The 22931-nt window shown below is 39.7% G+C and overlaps 1 protein-coding gene across 3 annotated transcripts; it reads right to left on the bottom strand.

Annotated features, from left to right (window-relative positions):
• Positions 1-443: 443 nt before the first annotated feature.
• Positions 444-17327, bottom strand: LOC141769007 (disintegrin and metalloproteinase domain-containing protein 28-like). Of its 3 annotated transcripts, XM_074637619.1 has the most exons (22): positions 17155-17326; positions 15182-15270; positions 14982-15058; positions 14607-14685; positions 14334-14410; positions 13615-13798; positions 13403-13465; positions 13055-13126; positions 12614-12783; positions 11435-11516; positions 9572-9705; positions 8549-8726; positions 6857-6946; positions 5483-5678; positions 5272-5377; positions 4962-5118; positions 4614-4694; positions 4023-4116; positions 2704-2809; positions 2561-2621; positions 2370-2465; positions 444-1183 (listed from the first exon to the last, which is right to left on the bottom strand). In XM_074637619.1, exons 1-22 carry the CDS (start codon positions 17210-17212, stop codon positions 1151-1153), a joined length of 2283 nt encoding a protein of 760 aa, XP_074493720.1. In that variant the 5' UTR covers positions 17213-17326; the 3' UTR covers positions 444-1150. The 3 variants fall into 3 exon arrangements, 2 of the variants coding, with proteins under 2 accessions (XP_074493720.1, XP_074493721.1); XR_012594241.1 differs by lacking the exons at positions 2370-2465; positions 2561-2621 and having other exon boundaries at positions 444-1016; positions 1103-1183; positions 17155-17327; XM_074637620.1 differs by lacking the exons at positions 2370-2465; positions 2561-2621 and having other exon boundaries at positions 1095-1183; positions 17155-17327.
• Positions 17328-22931: the final 5604 nt, after the last annotated feature.

The raw sequence follows: 22931 nt of genomic DNA, 5'->3' as shown, positions 1-22931 counted from the left end.
GCCTTTTAACATGAAGATAACTACCAGCTGGGGTTACGGCCTTCTGTAACACAGCACATAGGACGGGAACATGGTGTTTGGTTTTTCAGATATTGGCTAAATTGTGAGGTATACAGTTATCGTTATGGTCTCTGAAACCTTCGCTGCTTGGTTTCCTCACTGTTCTCTAGTTGGAAGGATTTGGTTAGTAATGCTACAACATTTCAGCTGCGACATCTAAAAGACCACCTTCACCTACAGTACTGAATGAGAAACCTGGATATTGAGATGATACATTATGTACCTGTTAACATAGTGACAAGCAGCTCTATGACAAGTGTGCGTTGCAAAAATCTATTTACATGAACCAGATTAGTAATAATAATAAAGTAGAGCCCACACTGTCACTTGGTTAAATCTCAAGCAGTGTGCTGATTGTAAATACCCCATCATTAAAGTGATTATGACACGTTGTTTAATCGGAAATTAGCTAACCTACTCTATCTTCTAACAAATAAATCTCCTACATTTATCTGTTCCTTTCTTAAATTTTCTCATTTTACAGTATTTTTAATGAAAGCATTGCTTGAGATTTAACCAAAACTGCTGACATGGAGCATATTACAGGACGTTCGAGTGGCAGGATAAATACAGTCCTCATGATCACTGTTTGTTCTCATCTGAATTCTTTGAGTTTCTATCAGATTGCACCAGAGTGTCTGACATGTTACACCAAGTTAATCAAAGACAAACACAAAATATAAAAAAAACTGTTTGACAATTAAATCCAATTTAAGTTAAACTCAACATTCTGTACCATTATTGTGACAAAATAACACAACTTGTATAAAACGACGGCTCACAATCAGGGCCTAGCTGCGCTAACGCTAACCCTAGAGTATAAAAAAGTGCCTTAAAAAAGCAAAAGCTCATCCCTGTAATAACAAGTCCTCAGTGCATAGCATTCTAGTAACAGTTTAAAGTCCAGTTTGTCCGTCGTGCACGCTGCACGTCACCGGTACAACCACTCCATCGGGCTCCCGACAGCACTGCAGTGAAACAGCTGCAGAGGAAACAGCCATAGTGACACCTTTAATAAAAACTTGTCTGGATTACCAGCAGCCTCCCGGTGGGGACAACAGACAGAGGTGAGTCTCCCCAGGTTTAGACATCAGACCTTTGGTGGAGGAACTGGTCTCAGAGCCTGTAGAGGACAAAAAAATTAAAATATATTTAATGACTAAACTTTAAGGAACCATTGGACATTTTCTTAAATACTTTTATTCTCTTTCTTGCCGAGTTAGATGATTGATACCACAGTCATGTTTAGTACGCTAAATAGGAATCTACATCAGGCCAGCCGATTAGACTGTTATCAGGCTATTAAATAGGCGTTATCAGTCGCTATAAGCCCCATAGATGTGGGTCAATAGGGGCCTACTACACCCACTAGTATATTTATCATCTATTCACATGGTAGATCATCGAAAGAAGGTTAAAGAACACAACAGCGACCTCTAGTGGCCGTAGTAATTATGACAGGAGCAGAAATCAGGTGCTGTAGTATAGACAGTGTGAAACTCAATATTGTGTTGAGGTCGGGTCCGATGGATGATGGATGGGTCACAAAACACACGACTTTCACCAGGAGACTGGAGTTTGCATCCCGTGTGAAACCAACAATGTGTAGTTGTCTTTGTGTTCGTAGTTATTTTAACCCTCAACACGTTTTTTCCCTAAACTTAACTAAGTGTTTTTTTATTGTCTAAACTTAAAGAAGTTGTAGTTGATGTTAGAACGTGTTGCTTTCGAAGTTTCGCTTTCACTTTTACAACGTAGTAGGTGTAGCAGGCCCCTACTGACCCACATCTATGGTACTTATAGTGTCTGATAATGCCTATTTAATAGCCTGATACCAGTCGAATCAGGTGATCCTGCAGCCAGTTAGCTTAGCTTAGCATAAAGAACAGCTAGCCTCGCTCTGTCTGTCCTAACCTCACCTAAAAGCTCACTTATTAACACCTTATTCACATCCCTTGGCAAGAAAGCAAATAAGTGTATTTATACCCAGTGAGGTACGAATTATCTTTTTTTCCCTTCAAAACTAAGTGAAGTCAAGTCAACGTTTGTTTGTCATTGAATCATTCAGGATCTCACTGTCTGATTACATCTGAGAAATACTAAACTTGTGATCTTGTTTGTGCTTTTCCTCCTGTGGTTTTAATAGAAGTTAACATGTGGAGGAAACACATGGCATCCCAGCTGGTGTCAGTTTCAAGTTCTTGTTCTTGATGAAACTACTCCTGGTGAAGAAGTCTGTCAGAGTTAGTTTGAGTTGTGGTGTTTAACAGCGTCGGAGGCCTATGATCTGTGTGTTGAATCACAGTTACCTGGCGAGCAGCCGTGTAGTTCTTGTTCGGGGGTTTAGGTCTGTTCCCTGCTGGAGGGGGTGGAGGTGGAGCTCCTTTGGGTTTTGGCCTTCCAGCCTAAAATTTCAAATAGTGTCAGTGAATGCAGTTTATAGTAATATGATGTATCTACACTAAACACAGGTAATATACTGTGTATTCCAGCATGTTACCTGCACTGGCTTGGGGTGAGAAAGAACTGGCCGTGCTGGCGGCTTCCTGTGGCTGAGTGCACTGTTAGGAAATGAGAGATTCAATCAGCATTGCAAAGGTGAGTTTACAGCAGCATACCTGCACTTGGGTGATGGTTACTTACGTTGGCAACGTGGGACTTTGTCGTTTTTTACAGATGAATCCGATCACACCAGCTATGATACCTAAAACCACTAGTATAACAGTCACTGCGATAGCAATAGTTGCTCCTGCAGAAATGGAACAGAAATCAGTTTAGTATGGATGCAGTAATGATTTAAAATTGAATGTTAGTTGTGCAGAAAGCACATGGTTTTTTATTCTGTATGCATTAACAAGCGGCAACGTGGAAGTGACAAAAACTGCAGTTCATCGAATGGCTACTAGAGGCTCCAAAAGGGAGTCAGTCAGTCAGTTATAATCACCCACTTTACAGCAGAAATCAACATGTTTACAGCCTGGTACAAAATACAGTTTTGGTCTCGACAGCTAATTTCCCCGAGCAGATGCAGGTTAGAGCCCCAAGTGAATCAATGTGCAGGAAAATGAGGTAGACACTAGATTTAAAAAAATATATACATGAATATATATATAAATATACATTACAGTGACACCTGGAGGTGTGAAAGACAAACCGGAAGTAGCGTGGGCTGAGGGAGAGCAGCCGCTTTAATATTAATAAATACGGATCACAATGATAATTTTGACACTGAAGAGGTTGAACATGTATATAGCGTGGCCGCTTTGAGCGACAGGTCACAGGCTATAGCCGCTAGCTCGGCCATGTTTGTGTCCTTTTGGAGAATTTTTCATTCAAAAATCGGACAAATAATTTGACTTGCTGTGCAGTTAATTGTACTGAGGTTTGTGCTCCAGTTTTTTTGGTTAGTGAAATTCTAGTAGTATTTTAGTTATATGTTAGCTTAGCTCATTGTACTGAAAGACACTCCAAGTGACCGTTCACATGTTGTGTTCTATCCAAGGTGCTTGGAGGTTGCGCTCTCTTCGCGCCTACCGTTACTAAGCAACCAAATCCTACACGCTGGGATGATTGTGCACTGTGAATCCCTCACAGCAGCTTGACTGCTCTATTTGTTTGTGTCAGTTTGAGCTGTTGTGATGTTCTCGGAGGGAAACGGTGAAGCCTGTAAAAACGGTCCGTGTGACCAACCATAAAGCTCTGGGTCGTCCTATATTTACAGTAGACTGATATTTCTTTGGCTCCATAAAAACCAAGATGGCCCAAATAGGTCGTGTTTAGAAGGTAAACTTGTGAAAACACTCGTGAGACTCGCTGCCCGACGACCTATCCTACGTTAACCATTCGAGGTCAATGCCTATAACCTTAACCATCTTTGCGAGAGTTTTGCAGCGTGACATCACGGTGACTATACGTGCCCTTCTTCCATACAGTCTATGTGCGTTGATGAACGACTGTCTCACCGGTAGAAAGAGGACTCAAAGACGCGTCCTTGGAGTTGCAGCGAGGAGGCATCCAGCCAGGCTCACACTGACACTCACTTCTGTGATTACACACCTGAAGAACACAAAAGAAATCCAGATGTTATCAGATGTTCTCATGCAGCAGCAGACCTGCTAATGCATTAACATCCAAACTAACCAGTAGCAACACAAATGCTTATGAACTCTTAATTACACTTTACTTAACGTTACCCAACCTCACTGCAAAAAACATTTACCACACTTACTACATATAGGAGTCAGATCGAAACATTCAGGCCCACTCCTCTATGATTTTAACGTTCTATCCATTTCCAATATAAATACATATTTAACATGTATTTTTTTTTATCTGCAAGTGTGTATCAGCCTGATTTGGTACCTGTTACATTTCTATGACATTTTTTCCAGGCAAATTCAATAAATCCACACGTTTAACACCAGACGTGTAAATGGAATAAGGAATCCTCCTCCTCCTCCTCACAAACTTTAAATTCAGGATTGAAGCTTATTTGTTGAGACAAACTAAAACTAAACTGAATTAAACTGTGAGCAGTGTTGGCGTGTACTTACAGCGTTGCCGCTGCATTCTGCTGAACAGTTTGTGTTTCTGTACACTGCCTGAAGCTCCATGCACTCATTCTGGCTGCACACCTGGAGAGAAACAAGTCAGCGACAAAGACGTTGTTTAAATTAGTACACATTTAGATTTAGTGTTCACTAGTGTTCCTAGTTACAGAATGAATAATTTACTTCAATTCATCAAGACTTTACTCAGTTCTTTTGATTCTCCGTTCAGCGTGGAGGCATGAGAGGAAAACAACGTTTCCTTCAAGAATTCAAGGTATAACAGGGGGAGTAACTGTTATACAAATGGTCATTTTGTGAGTGAAGTATTCCTTTGAAGAGACTAACTGTTACCTTTCCATCCCCACATTTAGTGCCGGTGTCCACCTGGCCGTAGTCTTTGGTGTAGTCTCCAAAGAAGGCGGCCTTGCAGTTGCCTACTCTGACCATGCGGCCGTAGTTTGGGTTGTCATTACCGCCTTGGCAGAAGAGCTTCCCACAAAACACGTCTCTGCAGAGGAATAGAGGGTCAAATATGAGCTCACAGTCACTTCAGAGACAATCCCTACTAGTTCTGCAAATAAATAAACTTCACATTTATTCCAACACAGGTTGATGAGTTAGCATAGTAAGAAGACTATTAGACTAACTATCTGAGACTCACTCTTTCTGACAGGGGATGTGCGTGTTTTCATCGGGACGTCTGCAGAAGGCGTAGTAGGTTCCTCTGGTGTTATGGTTGTAGCAGGACGGAGCGGCCTCTGTAGCAGCTGATCACAGGAGAGGATTACACAGTTAACCTGTTCAAAGATCTTACAAAATAGTGTAATGTAAAACACAACAACAAATATAACATGTAAGAGCAGGACACTCACTAGGTCCATACAGTTTGACACACTGGTTTGGCCTCTGTGGACACTGGCCGTTGTAGCAGTACCCCAGACCTCCATCACACGGGAAGCCATTCACAGTAAACACGTCCTCGGGACAGGTGGCGCTCTTCCCGTCACAGAACTCTGCTAGGTCACATTCATCCTGCCGCCGGCGGCACTCCCTGGACCGAGGCGAGATCTGTGTGGATCACATCAGATTACATTGTATGTAAAACACTATGAAGTGTGCCAGATAAATCGGCATGCTTCGCTTTGCTTAGGTTGTGGCCAATATACACACATTTGAATAATATATTAAATAGTATGTCATTGATTTGATTTGTTTTCGTTTTTATATCAGGTTTCCTTAAACCTCCAATAACTGGCAGCATAAACAGGTTGTGAACACAACATTAACATATCAGTGAACATGTTAGCAAACCGTTGAATTATTGAATCCCCATTCATTTGGAGTCGTGTTTGTGGCCACCTAATGAATGTCAGTCTAATGTTCCCACTCTGTTATGTTCAGCAGCAGCTCGTCTCTAACTGACTGTCGGATTTTAGAGCTTTTATGATGAAAACAGCATCCTGCTGCGGCTGAAAACGGCGCCATGAGAGCGGTGAGTTGTGGGCCGGACAGCTGAAACTCAGCTGATCTTTCTCTGTAGGTTCACCAGTACGAGCAACTCCTTTCACATTGTCACAGTGTTTTCATATCGTCACTGATTCATTGTTACTATAAACATATAGATTCAAGGTGATCACCAGCTGGAGGTCAAAGGTCAGTTAGGCTACTTTATTAAGTAGTTACTAGGGTAAAGGACTAATACAGTGACACTGAAATCTCCAGGAATTTTTGAACATACTGTATATACAAAAAGGCTCTAAATGGAATCATATTTAGTGTCTGATATATTTTTACACGCAAAAGTTCAATTACCTCGTTAAAAAAATATAAAAAAATGCTCCTTTCCCCTCATTGAAAAATCCAGTCACATATTTTTAATTTCTAAGGTTCAACTGTTGGACACAAGATGTCTCCTACTTCACTGTAATCATCTCACACGTACACGTCTTACAAACACTGCAGAGTGAAGTCACACGTCCAGGTGAAGTAACAATAAGTCAAACACTGGCTGCATCCCAAGTGTCTTAACTGCATAAGAGACTTTGGATGCTCCTATAGTTTCAACTGGAGGGTCTAACAGTAACCAACAATCCTCCAGGCTTAAATATTTGTAATACCTTAGATTCCCACTAGAGGAGGCTGCTGCAGATCAAACTATTGGATCACCATAAGTTAAGAAGTCAACATTTAAAAAAAAAAAAAAGTCCCTGTAGGAGGTGAAGTAGCATTTCTTCATCCATACTGACCTTACAGTCTTCGCAGCACTCTCCCTCAGCACACTGTGAGCCCTCCTTCAGGGTGCAGCTGGTGGCGTTGCAGCACGGGTTGGTGCACTCCTATAAGAACAACACACACCTCATTAGGCTCCTGGTGATCCTTCTCTTCATCATGTTGTGTTATGTTCCTTTGAGTGATGTGTGTTTTTTCTTTCAAAATGAGAGCGAGCTTCAGCAGACACTGTGGAGACTCGGCAGATACCAGACAGAACTGGATCTAAGTCGACAGTATTTTGAGAACTATTACTTGTTTTAATTTTCCTGTGATACTTGATTTTTGTGGTATTTATATATTAATTGATTTAGATCAGAAGAAAATGGTTGTGGTATTGTACCATAATGCTTCTGGTACATTAATTTAAAAGGTACATATGATAAGGGCTGAGGTTCATGACTTCAAACCACAAAATGTACCTGTACTGTGATATTTTGTCCTGTGAAAAACTGACTTAAATCTCAGTGTTTAATAATGAGCTTCTAACTATTAAAGGGCAGATATCTCCAGCATCAGGGCCCTCCTGCTGTATGCCACATGGAGCTTGTTGTGCCTCTACTGAATACCAGCAGAAGCAGAAACAGGTCTGAACATGATGATGATTATGATGATTATCACTGGAATGAACAAGTTAGTGGAAATTACAAGTTGTGGAACTGTTCATTACGACTGGTGTTAAGGTGGAATGAACAAAAAGCTTTAAAAGAATCATCCTGAAGCCACAAAGAGTGAATCAATATTCAAATCAATTCAACTTTATTATCAATATACTCTCATTTCAAGATGGAGCAACTTGCTAAAAATAACTGTAGGAGCCTTGAACAATTTCAGAAATGTTTGTATTAATGTTAATTAGGTTTGTGATGGTTTATGTTTTTTTGGGTATTCGTTAATGTCTATGATATTGGAATTTATATTATTTTGCCATTTATTATGTGATCGTGATGATTTGGGAGATTTGGGTCACATGGATATTATGGGTGGTACTCATAGTTAATAATATCAGCTGTTCACCTGGTGCCGGAAAGGGGGAGAGGGCAGCCTAATGAAAGCAGCTGTTTGTGAGCCAGATGTGCTGTGCAGCCTCTCAGACACTAGCACTTCATATACAATCCAAACACCAGATTTCATATCAGGAGTTCACATTAATCTATCTGCTTTCATTCTCTTTTAAAAAGAAGATCGACTCTTAATGTCAAATGTGTTGGTGCATGTCAAACAGCCTCTTTCCAAATATGCCTCTTGGCAAAATAACAAACTGAAAGAGTCAAGATCAGACAGGGACAAAGAGATGTACACGCTTACTGTCTGGAAACTGACCTGAGGCACACTAGTCTAAAATCAGTACAGGTAATAATGCATTTTACTCAATAAGCTGTCAGAACGCTTCACATTGTTATACTGTTATAGATCTTTATAGATGTTATAAATCTATATATCAAGATAGATTTAGAGGATATATAGGGGATTATTAAATATGGTTTAGACTGCTCTATATGAAATCTTGAGATAACTTCTGTTATGATTTGACGCTGTATGAAATAATTTGGTATAACTTGCATAGCTTCTGTATTAATACCATCATCAAGGCTTATTGATAACTGAGGGGAGAATATAGGTTTGAATATAGAATATGTTTCCTCCTGATGATGACGAGTGCTTGTTACCTCCAAGCTGCCACAGTCACACTGTTCTCCTTTCTCCACGAAGCCGTTGCCGCAGAACGACGGGGCCTCCAGCGTGCTGTAGTCTGGTTTGTCCAGCAGGCAGCTCGGGCTGCGGTTCAGCAAGTATTTCTCATAGTAGTTGGTGCTGCAGCTACTGAAGGTCCGAGGAATATTCCAGCTGAAGAGAAAATAAAACAGCAACACCTGTTTTCATTGTTAAGTCCAAAGTCACATACTTTGAACTACAACCTTGTCTACTTCTACTTCTTTTAGCCTTTCAACACAGCCTCAGAGAAACTGTTTGGAGTGAATCTGTTCTTATAGAAACACAGCAGACTTTATGACTTGTCATAGGAGGAAAAGCACAGGTATACATAATAACATGAATGACTTTAATGACTGCGTTATTAAACCCAATCATGACAGCCAGAACAGCAACATGAGGAGCCTGAAACCAAAGCAGCTAAATGCTTTTATTATCATGTCTTTATTTACACCTGTGCTTTTCCTACGGAGACGTGTCAGAATGTCTTCTGTTAAAGGAGTACGCCACTGATTAATGCTGCACTTTTATAAAAAACATTGGACTCACGATGGACAGCTTATAAAAAAAAATACAAAAACAATGTTGCAAAACCAGACATATCACTTTTTCATTCCATGCAGTCTCCTTCCTTGTCTAAACCTGCCGCCTACATTACCCACAATGCAACTCGACTGCCGACAGTTCAGCTAATGTTAGCCGCTAGCCTCAACAGCTACAGAGGTCTGGTGAGATCGCTTCTTTCTCCCTCAACCACATTTTTCTCATTTTCAAACTCATAGTCTTCAGACCCAACCGATGCTGACTCAAGTGACATCACTTGAGGCAATATATCAGACTCACTCAGCTCCCTCTGGAGGCAATACAGGCTTTATACTACTTTTATGCAGTAGTACTCTCCAACACCTTAAAACAGACTGTGATGTTATGTAAAAAAACATGCTTGCTTTTGACTGAGGTTTTGTAACACGGTTTGTTACCTGAGCGCTGCAGCCATGATGCAGCTATCACCAGAACAAACACAGCCGCTGGAGTCATCGTGGTTCATGCCCAGGTTATGGCCCATCTCATGAGCCAGAGTTGCTCCCACTGCAATGGCCCGGTCATTGTGATCCTGAGAGGTGAAACTCTTTACATTTAGTTGCCTTTATCAGCATTTTACATCCACATGCACCAAGGTTCGCTTGCTAACTCGTGATACAAAAATCTGTTTCCTCAATCTGCTGTTTCTTTATTTTCCGACCACAGTAACGTTGGTAGAGTCTAGACGTGCGTTGTATACAGTTGAAGTCTTTCAAAATCACCATGTGAAAAAAAGTTACACTTCCTCTTTAAAATAATGAATAACAGAATTTTGGTCACTTATTGATGATAGTTGGGAACTTGGTTGGCAAAACAATGACATTTAAAGAATGGATTATAGATATTCGGTTGTGTTGTGATACTAAAATAAATACGCAGAGGCAGGGAGAGCTCCGTACACTGATACAGAGACACAGTTCAGGTTTTACACTTAATGAGATTTGGCCTTTTTCACTCAGTATAACAAGTCTACAGCCTAGTGGCCCTGTGAGGCTGGTTTTTGGTCACCTTACACGGCATCATGTGAGAATCACAGCATCACATATCACATGAAAATCCCTAGTTTAGTGCGTCACATGAAGTGGTGCGCCAGCTGCAGTGTATGAGCACAACAGACAACTGAGTCCCCAGTTCACTGTCAGGAGAGTTACTGTAGAAGCCACGATGCTGCGTTCACTGTCTCCAGTTCACTGTCAGGAGAGTTACTGTAGCAGCCACTATGCTGCGTTCACTGTCTCCAGTTCACTGTCAGGAGAGTTACTGTAGAAGCCACGATGCTGCGTTCACTGTCTCCAGTTCACCTTCAGGTGAGTTACTGTAGCAGCCACGATGCTGCGTTCACTGTCTCCAGTTCACCTTCAGGAGTTACTGTAGAAGCTACGATGCTGCGTTCACTGTCTCCAGTTCACCGTCAGGAGAGTTACTGTAGCAGCCACGATGCTGCGTTCACTGTCTCCAGTTCACCGTCAGGAGAGTTACTGTAGCAGCCACGATGCTGCGTTCACTGTCTCCAGTTCACCGTCAGGAGAGTTACTGTAGCAGCCACGATGCTGCGTTCACTGTCTCCAGTTCACCGTCAGGAGAGTTACTGTAGCAGCCACGATGCTGCGTTCACTGTCTCCAGTTCACCGTCAGGAGAGTTACTGTAGCAGCCACGATGCTGTGTGTAGTGTCGCTGACATGCAGCCACTTTCCCAGTATAAGTCTCCACCGCACATGTAGTTTAGTTTAGCAGGTTGTCAGCTGTGTGACTGCCCGGTGTAACTTTCCAGAGTGTCCGACAAACAGTGGGTCTGAGTATCCGGGTTGTCTGTGGCGTTATAGCTGTGAATTAGGTGTAGAAGTGTGTGTGCAGTTTATTGTCGGTGAATAAATGCTACAACTCCAACTCGAGAGATTGGAGCCAACTTCCTGAATCTTGCTACTCCGGCTCGGACTCTCTTAAGGTGGACCAGCTTTTCTCCCTTTAAGCCGCTCCTCTGAGTTTTGCTCAGCTTTTTAATTAATTATTAATATTTCTTTTAACCGTTTAACCGATAGCGTTAATCAGTTAAAATGCTTAATGTGGATTAAACGGTTAATTATTAACATCCCTAGTCTGAACCACCAACAGACGGACGTTACCATGGTAGAGCCATGCTGTTAGTGTGGCTAATATAAATTCCTTGGTTACAAACATTACACCCGGCCAAGACTATATGGTGTAAATAAAAGATGGAAGATGGAACAAATGTTCGTGTCTCTCAGGAAGGAGCTCCTACCTGTACGACTCCAACAGAGTGACCTGAGCAAAGAGTCCCAATGAAAGCCAGCCCCACGGTGGCTCCTTCAAAGTCAATACCACTGAAAGACAAGTAAGGACAGTATGAGAAACACTTCAAAAAACATACAAATGCTGTTCATCCATCCATCCATCCATCCAGTTCTCTATTTATACTATATTAAATTGAAATAAAAAGGGAACCTTGGCTGATTGACTGGCATCAGCAGTTCTGTGCCTTTGGTTAATTATTTTGTTGATTTCTCTTGATTTCATGGAGATTAAACAACTTTGGCAGTTTCATAAAGGCATGATTTGGTTATGAAATAACTCGCCAGGTCAACATGAACTAAACTGGCAATACAGGGTTTATTTAGTAGACAAGATAACCACGTATTTTAGTAATAATTTAAAGTTCCAAAAGCACTGTCGCCTCAAAGCAAGAGATTTCTGGTTTGAACCCATTGGCCGACCTGGGGCCCTTCTGTGTGTAGTCTGCATGTTCTCCCCGTGTTAGCGTGGGTTTTCCGGCTTCCTCCCACAGTCCAGAGACATGCAGGTTAGGTTCATTGTTGACTCTAAGTTGAATGTGAGTGTGACTGGTTGTCTGTGTCAGCCCTGTGATAGTCTTGTGACCTGGGTCTGGTAAGTGGTTACAGATAAACGGTGGATGTTACACGAGGTTTTGTTTGTGTGTTTGTTTGTGGGGAGGAGAGTTTCTTTTGGCAATCAACAGGTGTTGAACAGGTCAGGTCGGCAGCTCTTGAAAGTCAAAAGTAACCTTCAAATCCATGTTTGTTCAGCTTATCGAGGGAAAACTCACACGCCTCTTCCTCATGACTGGAGTGATACAGGCTATTGTTTAATGGAGGAAACCGTGTGGGACCTCTCTGTACTTAGCTGAAATTTGAATATACTGTACACACATTATCTGTGACATTAGTTCTAGTGTTTTAGCCAGTCAGCATCCAATTTGCAAGGACACGGACGTTACACAAGCATGATGGGGAAACTTCCAGCCAGCGTATAGAACATCCAGAACGGACGCACCAAAGTGGCTAAACTTATGAAACAAAATGTGAGAGATCACAGCTTCCTTCTATTTAACAACAAATATAAAGTGAGATAGAGAATGCTGGATTTTTACTGCCAGGTTAGACAGGTTAAAGACTGTTCAGACCTGATGAGATGTGCGTTGTCGTGCTTTTTCCTCTTCACCAGCTCAGAGTTCCTCCATTTCATGAAAGCGTCCAGGTTGGCCCCGGCCGGGGGGGTCACAGAGATCAAGTCACCACTGGACCAGATTTCCAGCCCCACCAGAGCAACGAAGGTCCTCAGAGGCTTGTAGGCCTGCAAGACAGCAGGACATCACCAGAAATAAACCATGAGACAGGTTATGTCTACACACTGTTCACTCCGATCAAAAGCAGGACCAAATTATCAGGAAACGTTGCCGCAAATACAATAAATAAATTTGTGGCTTAAACGTAACAAACAGACAGCTGTTATGTGTCATTTGTGATCTGGAATTTGCCAGAAATAATAAAAGCACTGACTCAATGACTCTTGGCAAAATGTACAGTGTTACATCATGCCAATAAAGCCATTTGAATTGACTCACCATATTGACAAAGTTGACAACTTCAAATATCCGGTTTCTCATCGCTGTCCGATCTCGCTTCATCTTCAAGTACTGAAACATCATGGCATCATGTTAGAGCGAGGTCACATCCTGTTTCTCAGCAGTGGATCCATCATGAATCACCCAATGACCAAAATAACAACATGATGTGATTCTAGATCGGACCCAAATAGTCCAAAGGTTTTTTTTACATTTACTCACATTACAAAGAAGTATTTAGTCATGTCCTTCACAAGAAGGAGTGCAAAACTAGCCAGAAAATAACTTCCTCTTTTTCTGAACTTTCTGTGTTTTTTTTTACAGTACATTTCCATGTGTGTATCTTACCGCACGGTTATCAGCAACAAGGTAGAGCTCAAGGTATTTCTGTTTCTGGACGATAGATATACCCTGGAGGACAACAGAATCAAGCAGATGAAGACAACTTTTAGTTAATGTCCTCTTTCAGCTTTAATTGTCAGATTTATTTCGTCTTGTGTCGTGATTATGAATCTGAAGGAGGTTTTCTTTGCAGGCTGTTATGACAGCAGTGGTGTTACCGCTGATCTGGAGCGGCTCCGGCTGGTTGGGGGTTCGAAGTCGTCACTCCAGCTGGTGTTGGTGACGCCGCACACTGCAGGTGTGGAGTTCTTGTCATCAACAGTCATCACCGCGTGGTCCCCCTCATCGCCGCCAGAGAGGGGCTCAATCAGGTACCTCTGGGCCGACGTTCTGAAGTAACCCCTGCACAAGATCACGCCAGTTATAGCCTTTTAGTTTGACACACAGTTCGAGACACGGTTTTAACTACTTTATATCATATACAGTAAGGTACTTTAATCTATTGGTTCCCAATAGATCGGAGGAGTTGTGAGATGATAAAAAGAAAAAGAAAAGTTTTTTGACCCAAATTTGTATGAATGAATGAATTACTTTTTTCCAATCAGACATCTGAAACATGGCAAGGAGCCTCAAATAAACACTGCTTTTTGAAAGGGTCACAAGCCAAGACGATTGGTAAACACTGGTTTAATCTTTAACAATGTGTTGTATAAGTTTCTTATATATTTTAAAATCTGAACAGTAACTGTCACATGAATGTAGTGGAGTAAAAAGTGCAATATTTCCCTCTGAGATGTAGAGAAGTAGAAGTAGAAATAAAATGGAAATACTCAATATACCTCAAAATTGTACTTAAGTAGATTACTCGATGATTTAAGGACAACTTAACTTTGTTTTCATGAAGTAAAGTTAAAGAGAGGACGGTTTGAGGGCTCACCTAAGTCCATCACAAGTGCTGATGCTGACAGATGATTGGCTGTCGTTCACAATGCTGCCATGATAGTAGCAGTGATCCTGATGAAGACAGGAGCATGATGACCAGGTTATCAAGTAGGAAAAGCCAAACTATCATTTACTCACATTGTTCAATCACAACTGTTCAAAGTCAAAGAAATGTTCATGGAATTTGGTCTTAGAAGCTTTAAAAGATGTGGTTTAGAAAAGACAGTTGTACTTTGAGGTACGTTCGGGAAAGTACAAAAACACTTACGACGTCATTTGGAGTTGTGGTGACTCGAGTCCCATCTTCTTGGTAGTAAGTCTCAGTGTAGTCTTTGGTGAGTAATTCACTGATGATGACAAGATATGAACATAAATGGCCATCATGCCATACTATGGTCTATGATTTATCTGACTTACACCCCAAATGTCCCTGTTGAAAATAACCAATGTGTAATATCTGATTCGGAGTCTGCAGAAATCTCAAAAGAAATAGCACAGCTCAGTGTGTCTAAAGGCAAAGATGAAAACCAACGACATGATAACCACAAATTCTGTGGAAGTCAAAAGAGAAGTAAAAGCAGGAAGTATCTGTGAGACACTGCTTTAAATATTGATTTTAAACGGAAGGGAGGTAAAAACATACTTATTTCTTTCGAGTTTCAATTCAATGTCTCGTCCTCCCACCGTCATTCCATACTTAACAGTCTCTGGCCTGAGATGCTGCGGAAAGGAAACATTCATTCTTATTTTCCCATAACTTACATCATAGCTTGGCTGTGTATAACAGCACACACATGTACAGTATCTCCGTGACACTAACATAGGAACAAGTGAAGACTGTACCTCTGCATGTCTCTTTCTAACTGTGTGAAGTCTGACGGGTCGAACCACCTCATAGTCCTTCACCTCTTCAAAGTCGTGACCGTGGCTTTCTGTGGAGATGCAACATACATCACATCACGTTGATGTTATAGGGTATAACAACGAGTTTAAAGGTGATTTAGTAACTGTCAACTAACTAATCTAGCAGTTAACCCTCTGCGCTTTCCAGTCCTACTCTTTCCAGAGTTTGACCATATATACGTTTCAGTGTCGTGCTGCCATTGTTCCATCCATTTGTGTTGATAAATCCAAATTCTTTCGTGTTCATGTTGATGTTGCTTTACACTTCAACATTTTTTTTACATTGCGTTTTGCTTTTTATTTGGCGCGTACGTCATACCCCCGCCCCAAGTGTTAAAGAAACACACAACTATTCCTTTAACAAGGTAAAATAAGGTGAGGGCAGCAAATGAGCCGATAGCTCAGGGTTGCTGTGACCCGACCTGTTTACTGAATGACCCCCATCCGGGGCCTGACCCCAAGGTTGAGAATCTCTGCTCTAGCCCCTGACCTATGTAAAATAAAAATAAGACAGAAAAACACCCGCTGCAACCCCAGAGGTAGGGGCTTAATTAAAACGTATGCTGTATGTTAGCAAAACGATTGCAGCTTTCCAGACTGGATCCTTCAGATGAAAGTTAGTTGTAGAGATTGTTCAGTTATTTAATATCAACCTTCACAGCAGGCTGGAGATAAAATCAGGGCCGATTAGTGCACTAATGTTGCTGAACTGCCTGCATGCCCTCTGCTGTACAGTAATTATGGGATTTTCTGTTGCCTCTGCTCACCAACCCATGACACATTCATATGAAGTGTATAAGTGTATACAGTATCAACACAGTAGCAGTCTCTGTCTGAAACCAGTTATCAGTGAAAACCTTATCAACAGGAACACTGAAGGCTTTGTGAGCAGGAAAATGTGTGTGTCCGTATTATATCAAACTAATCAAGTTAAATCAAGTGTAACGCAGTGAAGCACACAGAGCTTGTTATATTAAAGATTCAAACACAACATCACGTCCATCAATGAAACTACATGATTTTAAGCATTCATGTGTTGACGAAACAGCAGACGTTAACATAGAATTTCTATTTTCTTTTTATCTTTATGTTTTTTAAGTTTTTGTCATTCACTTTTGCTCAATTCCTGTATGAGAATATTTCTTCATTTTTTCTCATGTGTGTTTATAGTGGAGTCCTACTTCCTGTTTTTGGTATTCTCTGTAGATTTCATCAGTTCTTCACCAACATTAAGAAACTTTTTGACCAAACTTGGTACTGCCCAGTGAGCAAAAGCATGTCTGAAAGGATATGACTAACTCATGGTTACCTGTGGACAGGTACGCAGTAGCACCTGAGAGGGTGGTGGCTTTGTTGTGATCTGAATTACAGCCTTGACAGTGTGTCACAATATCAGCAATGTGTTTAAAGTAATTCCCACTCATTGGTTTCGGCTTAGGAAGCATCATTAGATGGTAGCTACTGAGTGTGCTTCCAACGTAACCACAGAAATTAGGGCTCATTGCTTAGCAGGATTTCACAGCAGGCAGGATGAAGACACACACAGTCGGTATTTCCTTGCTAATCACATGTTGCACAAGCAAATGCATCAGGTCCAAAAAGTTCCATGATCACTGATGCAGACGAGGTAAACTCAGCCAAAGGTAGATCAACCACATTTTCAGGTGGAGACAGATATCATTCATTATCCTGAAACTGATGGAAGTTACATGCATATAGTGCCTTTAAGTCTTAAATTTATGATATATCATATCCTATATGATCATGTCTTTTAGAGCAGTGTTTTTACTTTATGCTCAGGAGCAGAAACCCACAAGTTAAAGTGCTTTGAATAGATAGGAGATGCCAAACGTAGGCTTTAGTTATTAATTAGCCACTGTGCTGAGTGGAGGTAACAGTATCCAGTGACTTACCTGAGGGCTTGAGCGAGGCAATTAGGATGAGGAGCCACAATAGGAGCGTTGGCGTCATTGTCCAAGTGCAGACAGTCACTGTAATAGAGCAGATGGATGCTCTGATCAGGCTTTATGAGGTGAACCTGCATGCTGTGTTGCTGTTCTTGCGAGGCCACACCTTCGCTTGCCTTCCTGAAACCTGTCACAGCTACTTCCTCATTGACAACACATTTACAGCACGCTCACAACCAGCCTGAACACGCCCCTGAGCTTTTCTTAAAGAATGCAGGAAGAATACTGCCCGCAGCATTGTGGTCAAAGCTAAACTTGCAGTCTCCCGCATTAGGTTCCATGACATACTTTCATATCTTACAGTTCTCAGGATTATAGAGCAAACACATGATACACATTGTCTGAACAGTAAATCTCCTACCTTGTTGCTGGATCAAATTTTTGCTGCTTCTTCTTTTTTTGCACAAAAGCCATAAATCAGCAGTTTGACTCATCCTGTGTTGTGGTGTCGGGTTGACTCACAGTACTTAAGCCATATGGTAATTTCCACGTACATCACTTGTCACGCTGCCATCACCACACCATACAGTTTCACAGCGTTTACCACATAAAGGCTCCTTCCACTGCCCCTCTGTCCCTCACCCACTGGACACATGCTTGGAGTCCCAAGCAGAGACAAAGCGTCAGAAAACAATAAGGCCAATGTGCACGCTCCCTCGGCGGCAGACCGGGACATTTCAGGACACAGATCAGTGAGTGTGTCAGCATAGTGGAGTTAAGGTGACACCGTGTGACAGTTTCATAAACGTCAAGTGTCAGGTTTTGTTTTCTTATCTTTGGTTTAACACAATAGAGATTCAATTTACAATCAGTTCATGCAGCTCTGAACACTCATTCGTCTTGGTGGGAAAACCATGAGGCGCACACAGGAAGTGTGCTTCCGCTTACGCAGTTATTTACAGCTTAATGCTGTGTTTGCAGTCTGATGGGAATAACGAATAAAAAAATTATCTCTAGTTGCCTCACTGCCTGATGAGACTCTGTGGTACCGTACATGGAGTAAAGAAAGACGGTTGGATTAGTGTGGTGTCATGAACTTTTGTTTATACACTTGTATGGTGCTCATTCATTTCATGATGCTCCATTCGTTGAGGACTTGACCTAAACACTGACCGACTGAATTGCACTGAACCTAAACAACTGAACAATTGCCTCACTGTGAGTGTGGCGGCCACACTGCACTCAAACCAGAAACCACAGTTTCTGGTTCTCTGGCTTTGCCCTCTGGGTGAAAACAACACATCTTGATTATGAGTTCAGATATTATGTAAATCATCACTGACTCTGGTTCTTAGAGCATCTTAAATCAACACTGACATGCACCTCTACTGTATGTAAACTGATGGAGCTATTGGCTGCTATAACTAGTTCTCCTGCCAATACTGGCTGTAAAGAAAACCTCTCCTACTGCAATTCCTATGCAAGCTATGGGGGAGGAAATTCACCGTCCTTGTGTCGCCTCTTTGTGATTTTATGCATAGTGTCACAGTAACACAGAGAGGATTTTGTAGTAACAAAGCTAAGAGAGTTGCCTAGCTAACAGCTCTGTAATCAACACTAAACACAAAGAAAAACCTGACCTGATGACGGCGCTATAGATGAAAAGGCAGGTCATAAGAAGACGTAGTCAGGGGACCATGAATGTCTGGACCAAATTTAATTTCAATGTTTAGTAGGGAGTGTGCTATTCTCATAGAGCATACTTTTAAATGATAATTATCATATCATGATCATATCATTATATATGATCTGAGATATGATATATTGCACTACAGTATTACATTTTTTATGACATTTTCATAGCATACTATACTATAACTTTGTAATGACACTTTTTATGGCATACTATATGATGATTTTTTAAAATTATGATATGCTATGACATTCTTATGGCATGTTATAGCATCACATGATATGACTTTTATGACACTATTGTATGATATACTATACTATGATATATGTTATGCCACTTTTTTATTGTATACTATATTACTAGTTTTCAAGCCATTTTTATGACATACTTTATTATTTTTTTATGACATATTATACCATGAAACATTTTATGACATTTATTATGGCATACCATACTATAACTTTTTTTGCATACTATACTATGACATTTTTTCAACATACTATAGTATGATGTTTTTTTCTAAATACTACACTATGATTTTTTTCGACATACTATAGTATAACTCTTTTTATTTTTTTCAACATACTACATTATGATGTATAATGTGCAATACGTTAAGGTGTAATTTCATTCCAATCACTGCACAATATCATATTTCCACCTGTGCAATTGTGTTAATAGCCTGTTTATTGTCAATATTGTTATATTATTTTAATATTCCCTTGTTTAAATTGTTCCAATCTTTAATAATCACCTTATTTATATTGTTCCCCTTTTAAAATGTTTTCGAAATACTACACCATGACATTTTCCGACATACTATACTATGACTTTCTAAATAATTTCGACATACTATAGTACGACTTTTTTTCCGACATATTATACTATGACTTCTTTAAATCTTTTTTTCGACATACAATACTATGACTTTATTTTTAATCTTTTTCAACATACTATAGTATGACCTTATTTTTTTCATTTTTTTCGACATACTATACTATGATATTTTTTTCGACATACTATACTATGACTTTTTCGACTTTTTTGACATACTATATTATGACTTTTTATTTTTTTGACATACTATACTATGACATTTTTATTTTTTAGACATACTATACTATGCCATACTATAACTTGTGAAATAGCTCAGTGTGGTATCATATCAGGTTGGGATACTGGAGGTTGTGTGTTTGATCCTTATGTGGCACAGTCTGTTTTCAGTTCTAACTTCTAATGACAAAGTCAAATATACGAAGAGAACAGTCCCAAGTGCGTGTGGCATTGGTGGCTTGGTTGCTAAGTTCCCGGTTCTTTGTGCGGCAGAGCAGGGTTCGATCCCCACTCTCACATCGATGCCCGGTGCCGGATAGTGGAGTGAGATGAGCGTCAGAGTTTAACAGAGATATGGATGTTAACGCTGGCGCCACGACCAGATGCTCAAGGCAGTTGCGGAAACAGCCACCACAGCCATTCAGTACAGCAAACATCACCCTAGGAAGAAAACCATCCCGTTCTTTAAGGCTTGAGAAAAGCCCCATTCCCTACCATGACGACTGTCCACAGTCTGGAAGCTGAGAGTGGATCTTGGGCAACAACTAAAGTTCCCTGAACACACAACACCACTGATGATGCATCCCAGCATATTAGCAATAAAAACAAATTTCCAATTTCCTGTTGCATAACCCCCCAGTCCTATCTCTGGTAAACCCTGGGAGGACACTCTCGTCTCACTCCACTGTCAGGTACCGGGCACCGATGTGAGGGTGGGGATCGAATCGTGCTCTGCCGCAGCCAGAACTGGGAACTTAGCAACCAAGCCACCAATGCCACGCGCACTTTGGAGTGTTCTCTTTGTATATTTGACTTCGTCATTAGAAGTTAGAACTGAAAACAGACTGTGCCACATAAGGATCGAACCCACAACCTCCAGTATTCATTCCAGATATCTACCACACTGAGCTATCTGTAGATACACTGATGTAATGTTTCCTTTTGTATTTGACTTCTTCATTTGAGGTTAGTCCTCAAAACCCACAACCTCCAGTATTCATTCCAGATATCTACCACACTGAGCTATCTGTAGATACACTGATGTAATGTTTCCTTTTGTATTTGACTTCTTCATTTGAGGTTAGTCCTCAAAACCCACAACCTCCAGTATTCATTCCAGATATCTACCACACTGAGCTATCTGTAGATACACTGATGTAATGTTTCCTTTTGTATTTGACTTCTTCATTTGAGGTTAGCCCTCAAAACTCACAACCTCCAGTATTCAAACCAGATATCTTCCACACTGAGCAATTTCACAAGTTACGGTATAGCATGTCAAATAAAGAGTACAAAAAAGTCATAATATAGTATGTCAAAAAAAGTCATAGTATAGTATGTTGAAAAAATTAAAAAAAAATGAAAAAAAAGTAATATTATAGTATGCTGAAAAAAAGTTATTGGAGAGTATCCAGAAAAAAAAGAGTCATAGTTTACATTCTTTTTCATTATGATGTATAATGTGCAATACTTTAAGGTGCAATTTCATTCCAATCACTGTGCAATATCATATTTTCACCTGTACAATTGTGTTAATAGCCTGTTTATTGTCAATACTGCATATATTGTTCCAATTTTTAATATTCCCCTTGTTTAAATTGTTCCAATCTTTAATATTCCCCTTCTTTATATTGTTCCTATTTTTATATTCCTTCTATTTAAATTGTTCATATTCTTTATGTCTGTCTAATTTAGTTTTTCTTTTTTTTACTGTGTTGTATCTTGATTTTAGTTTTTTACTGCTGCTTCTTGTTTCTGCACTATCCCCTTTGCTGCTGTACACTGCAAATTTCCCCACTGTGGGACTAATAAAGGAATATCTTATCTTATCTTATCTTATCTTATAACATTTTTCATCATACTATACTCAGAATTTTTTTATTATTTCGACATACTATAGTATGACTTTTTTTTCGACATGCTATAATATGACTTTATTTTTTTTAATTTTTTTTTCGACATCCTATACTAAAAAAGTCATGATATTGTATGTTGATAATGTTTTAAAAAAGTCATAGTAGTATGTCTAAATAAACATCATAGTATAGAATGTCGAAAAAAATAAAAAAAATAAACTTATATTATAGCATGTCAAAAAAAAAGTCATACTATAGTATGTCGAAAAAATTAAAAAAGTCTGAGTATAGTATGATGAAAAAAGTCATAAGATAAGATATTCCTTTATTAAACCCACAGTGGGGAAATGTGGACAGCAGCAAAGGGGATAGTGCAGAAACAAGAAGCAGCAGTAAAAAGCTAAAATCAAGATACAACACAGTAAAAAAAAATTAGACAGACATATAAAATATGAACAATTTAAATAGAAGGAATATAAAAATAGGAACAATATAAACAAGTGGAATATGGTCATGGTCCCACTGTGGGACTAATAAAGGAATATCTTATTATTTTCGACATACTATACTATGACTTTTCTATCACTTTTTTCCATATTTTATACTATGACCTTTTTTATCGACATGCAATAATATGACTTTTTTTTTTTTTTTTGGACATACTCTACTATGATGTTTTTTTCAAAATACTATACTATGGCTTCTTTTTATTTATTTTTTAAACATACTATACAATGACTCTTTTATTTTTTCGACATACTATACTATGATTTGTTTTATTTTTGTTGACATACTATGATATGACCTTTTCTAATTTTATACTATGACTTTTTTTCAACATACTTTATTATGACTTTATTTTAATTTTTTTCGACATACTATACTATGACTATTTATGATATTTTTATGACATACTGTACCATGACTCTTTCATGACATTGTTATGACATAAAATACTATGATTTTTTTCACGACATTTTTATGACGTTTTATGACATTTTTATGACGCACTATACTATGACACTTTTTTTAAACAATTCTATGACATACTTCTTGACATAGTATACTATGACATTTTATATGGTATTGTTATGACACACTTTGTTTTACTGATTAGTATTTTATTACTTTTTTATTCCTTTTCATGACCATCTTTCTTATTATTTTTTATTGCATGCTGT

Source organism: Sebastes fasciatus, chromosome 6 (assembly GCF_043250625.1).
Source record: "Sebastes fasciatus isolate fSebFas1 chromosome 6, fSebFas1.pri, whole genome shotgun sequence".
NCBI classification, from domain to species: Eukaryota; Metazoa; Chordata; class Actinopteri; order Perciformes; family Sebastidae; genus Sebastes; species Sebastes fasciatus.
This window is presented reverse-complemented; position numbering and strand designations above follow the sequence as displayed.

Excerpts from the sequence above, each read along its gene's own strand:
- LOC141769007 (XM_074637619.1), bottom strand. The coding sequence starts at position 17,212 with ATGACGCCAACGCTCCTATTGTGGCTCCTCATCCTAATTGCCTCGCTC. Across the intron at positions 13,466-13,614 it reads GGAGCCGCTCCAGATCAGCG|GGTATATCTATCGTCCAGAA; the intron begins GTAACACCACTG and ends GTTGTCCTCCAG. Across the intron at positions 5,679-6,856 it reads AGTGCTGCGAAGACTGTAAG|ATCTCGCCTCGGTCCAGGGA; the intron begins GTCAGTATGGAT and ends TGATCCACACAG.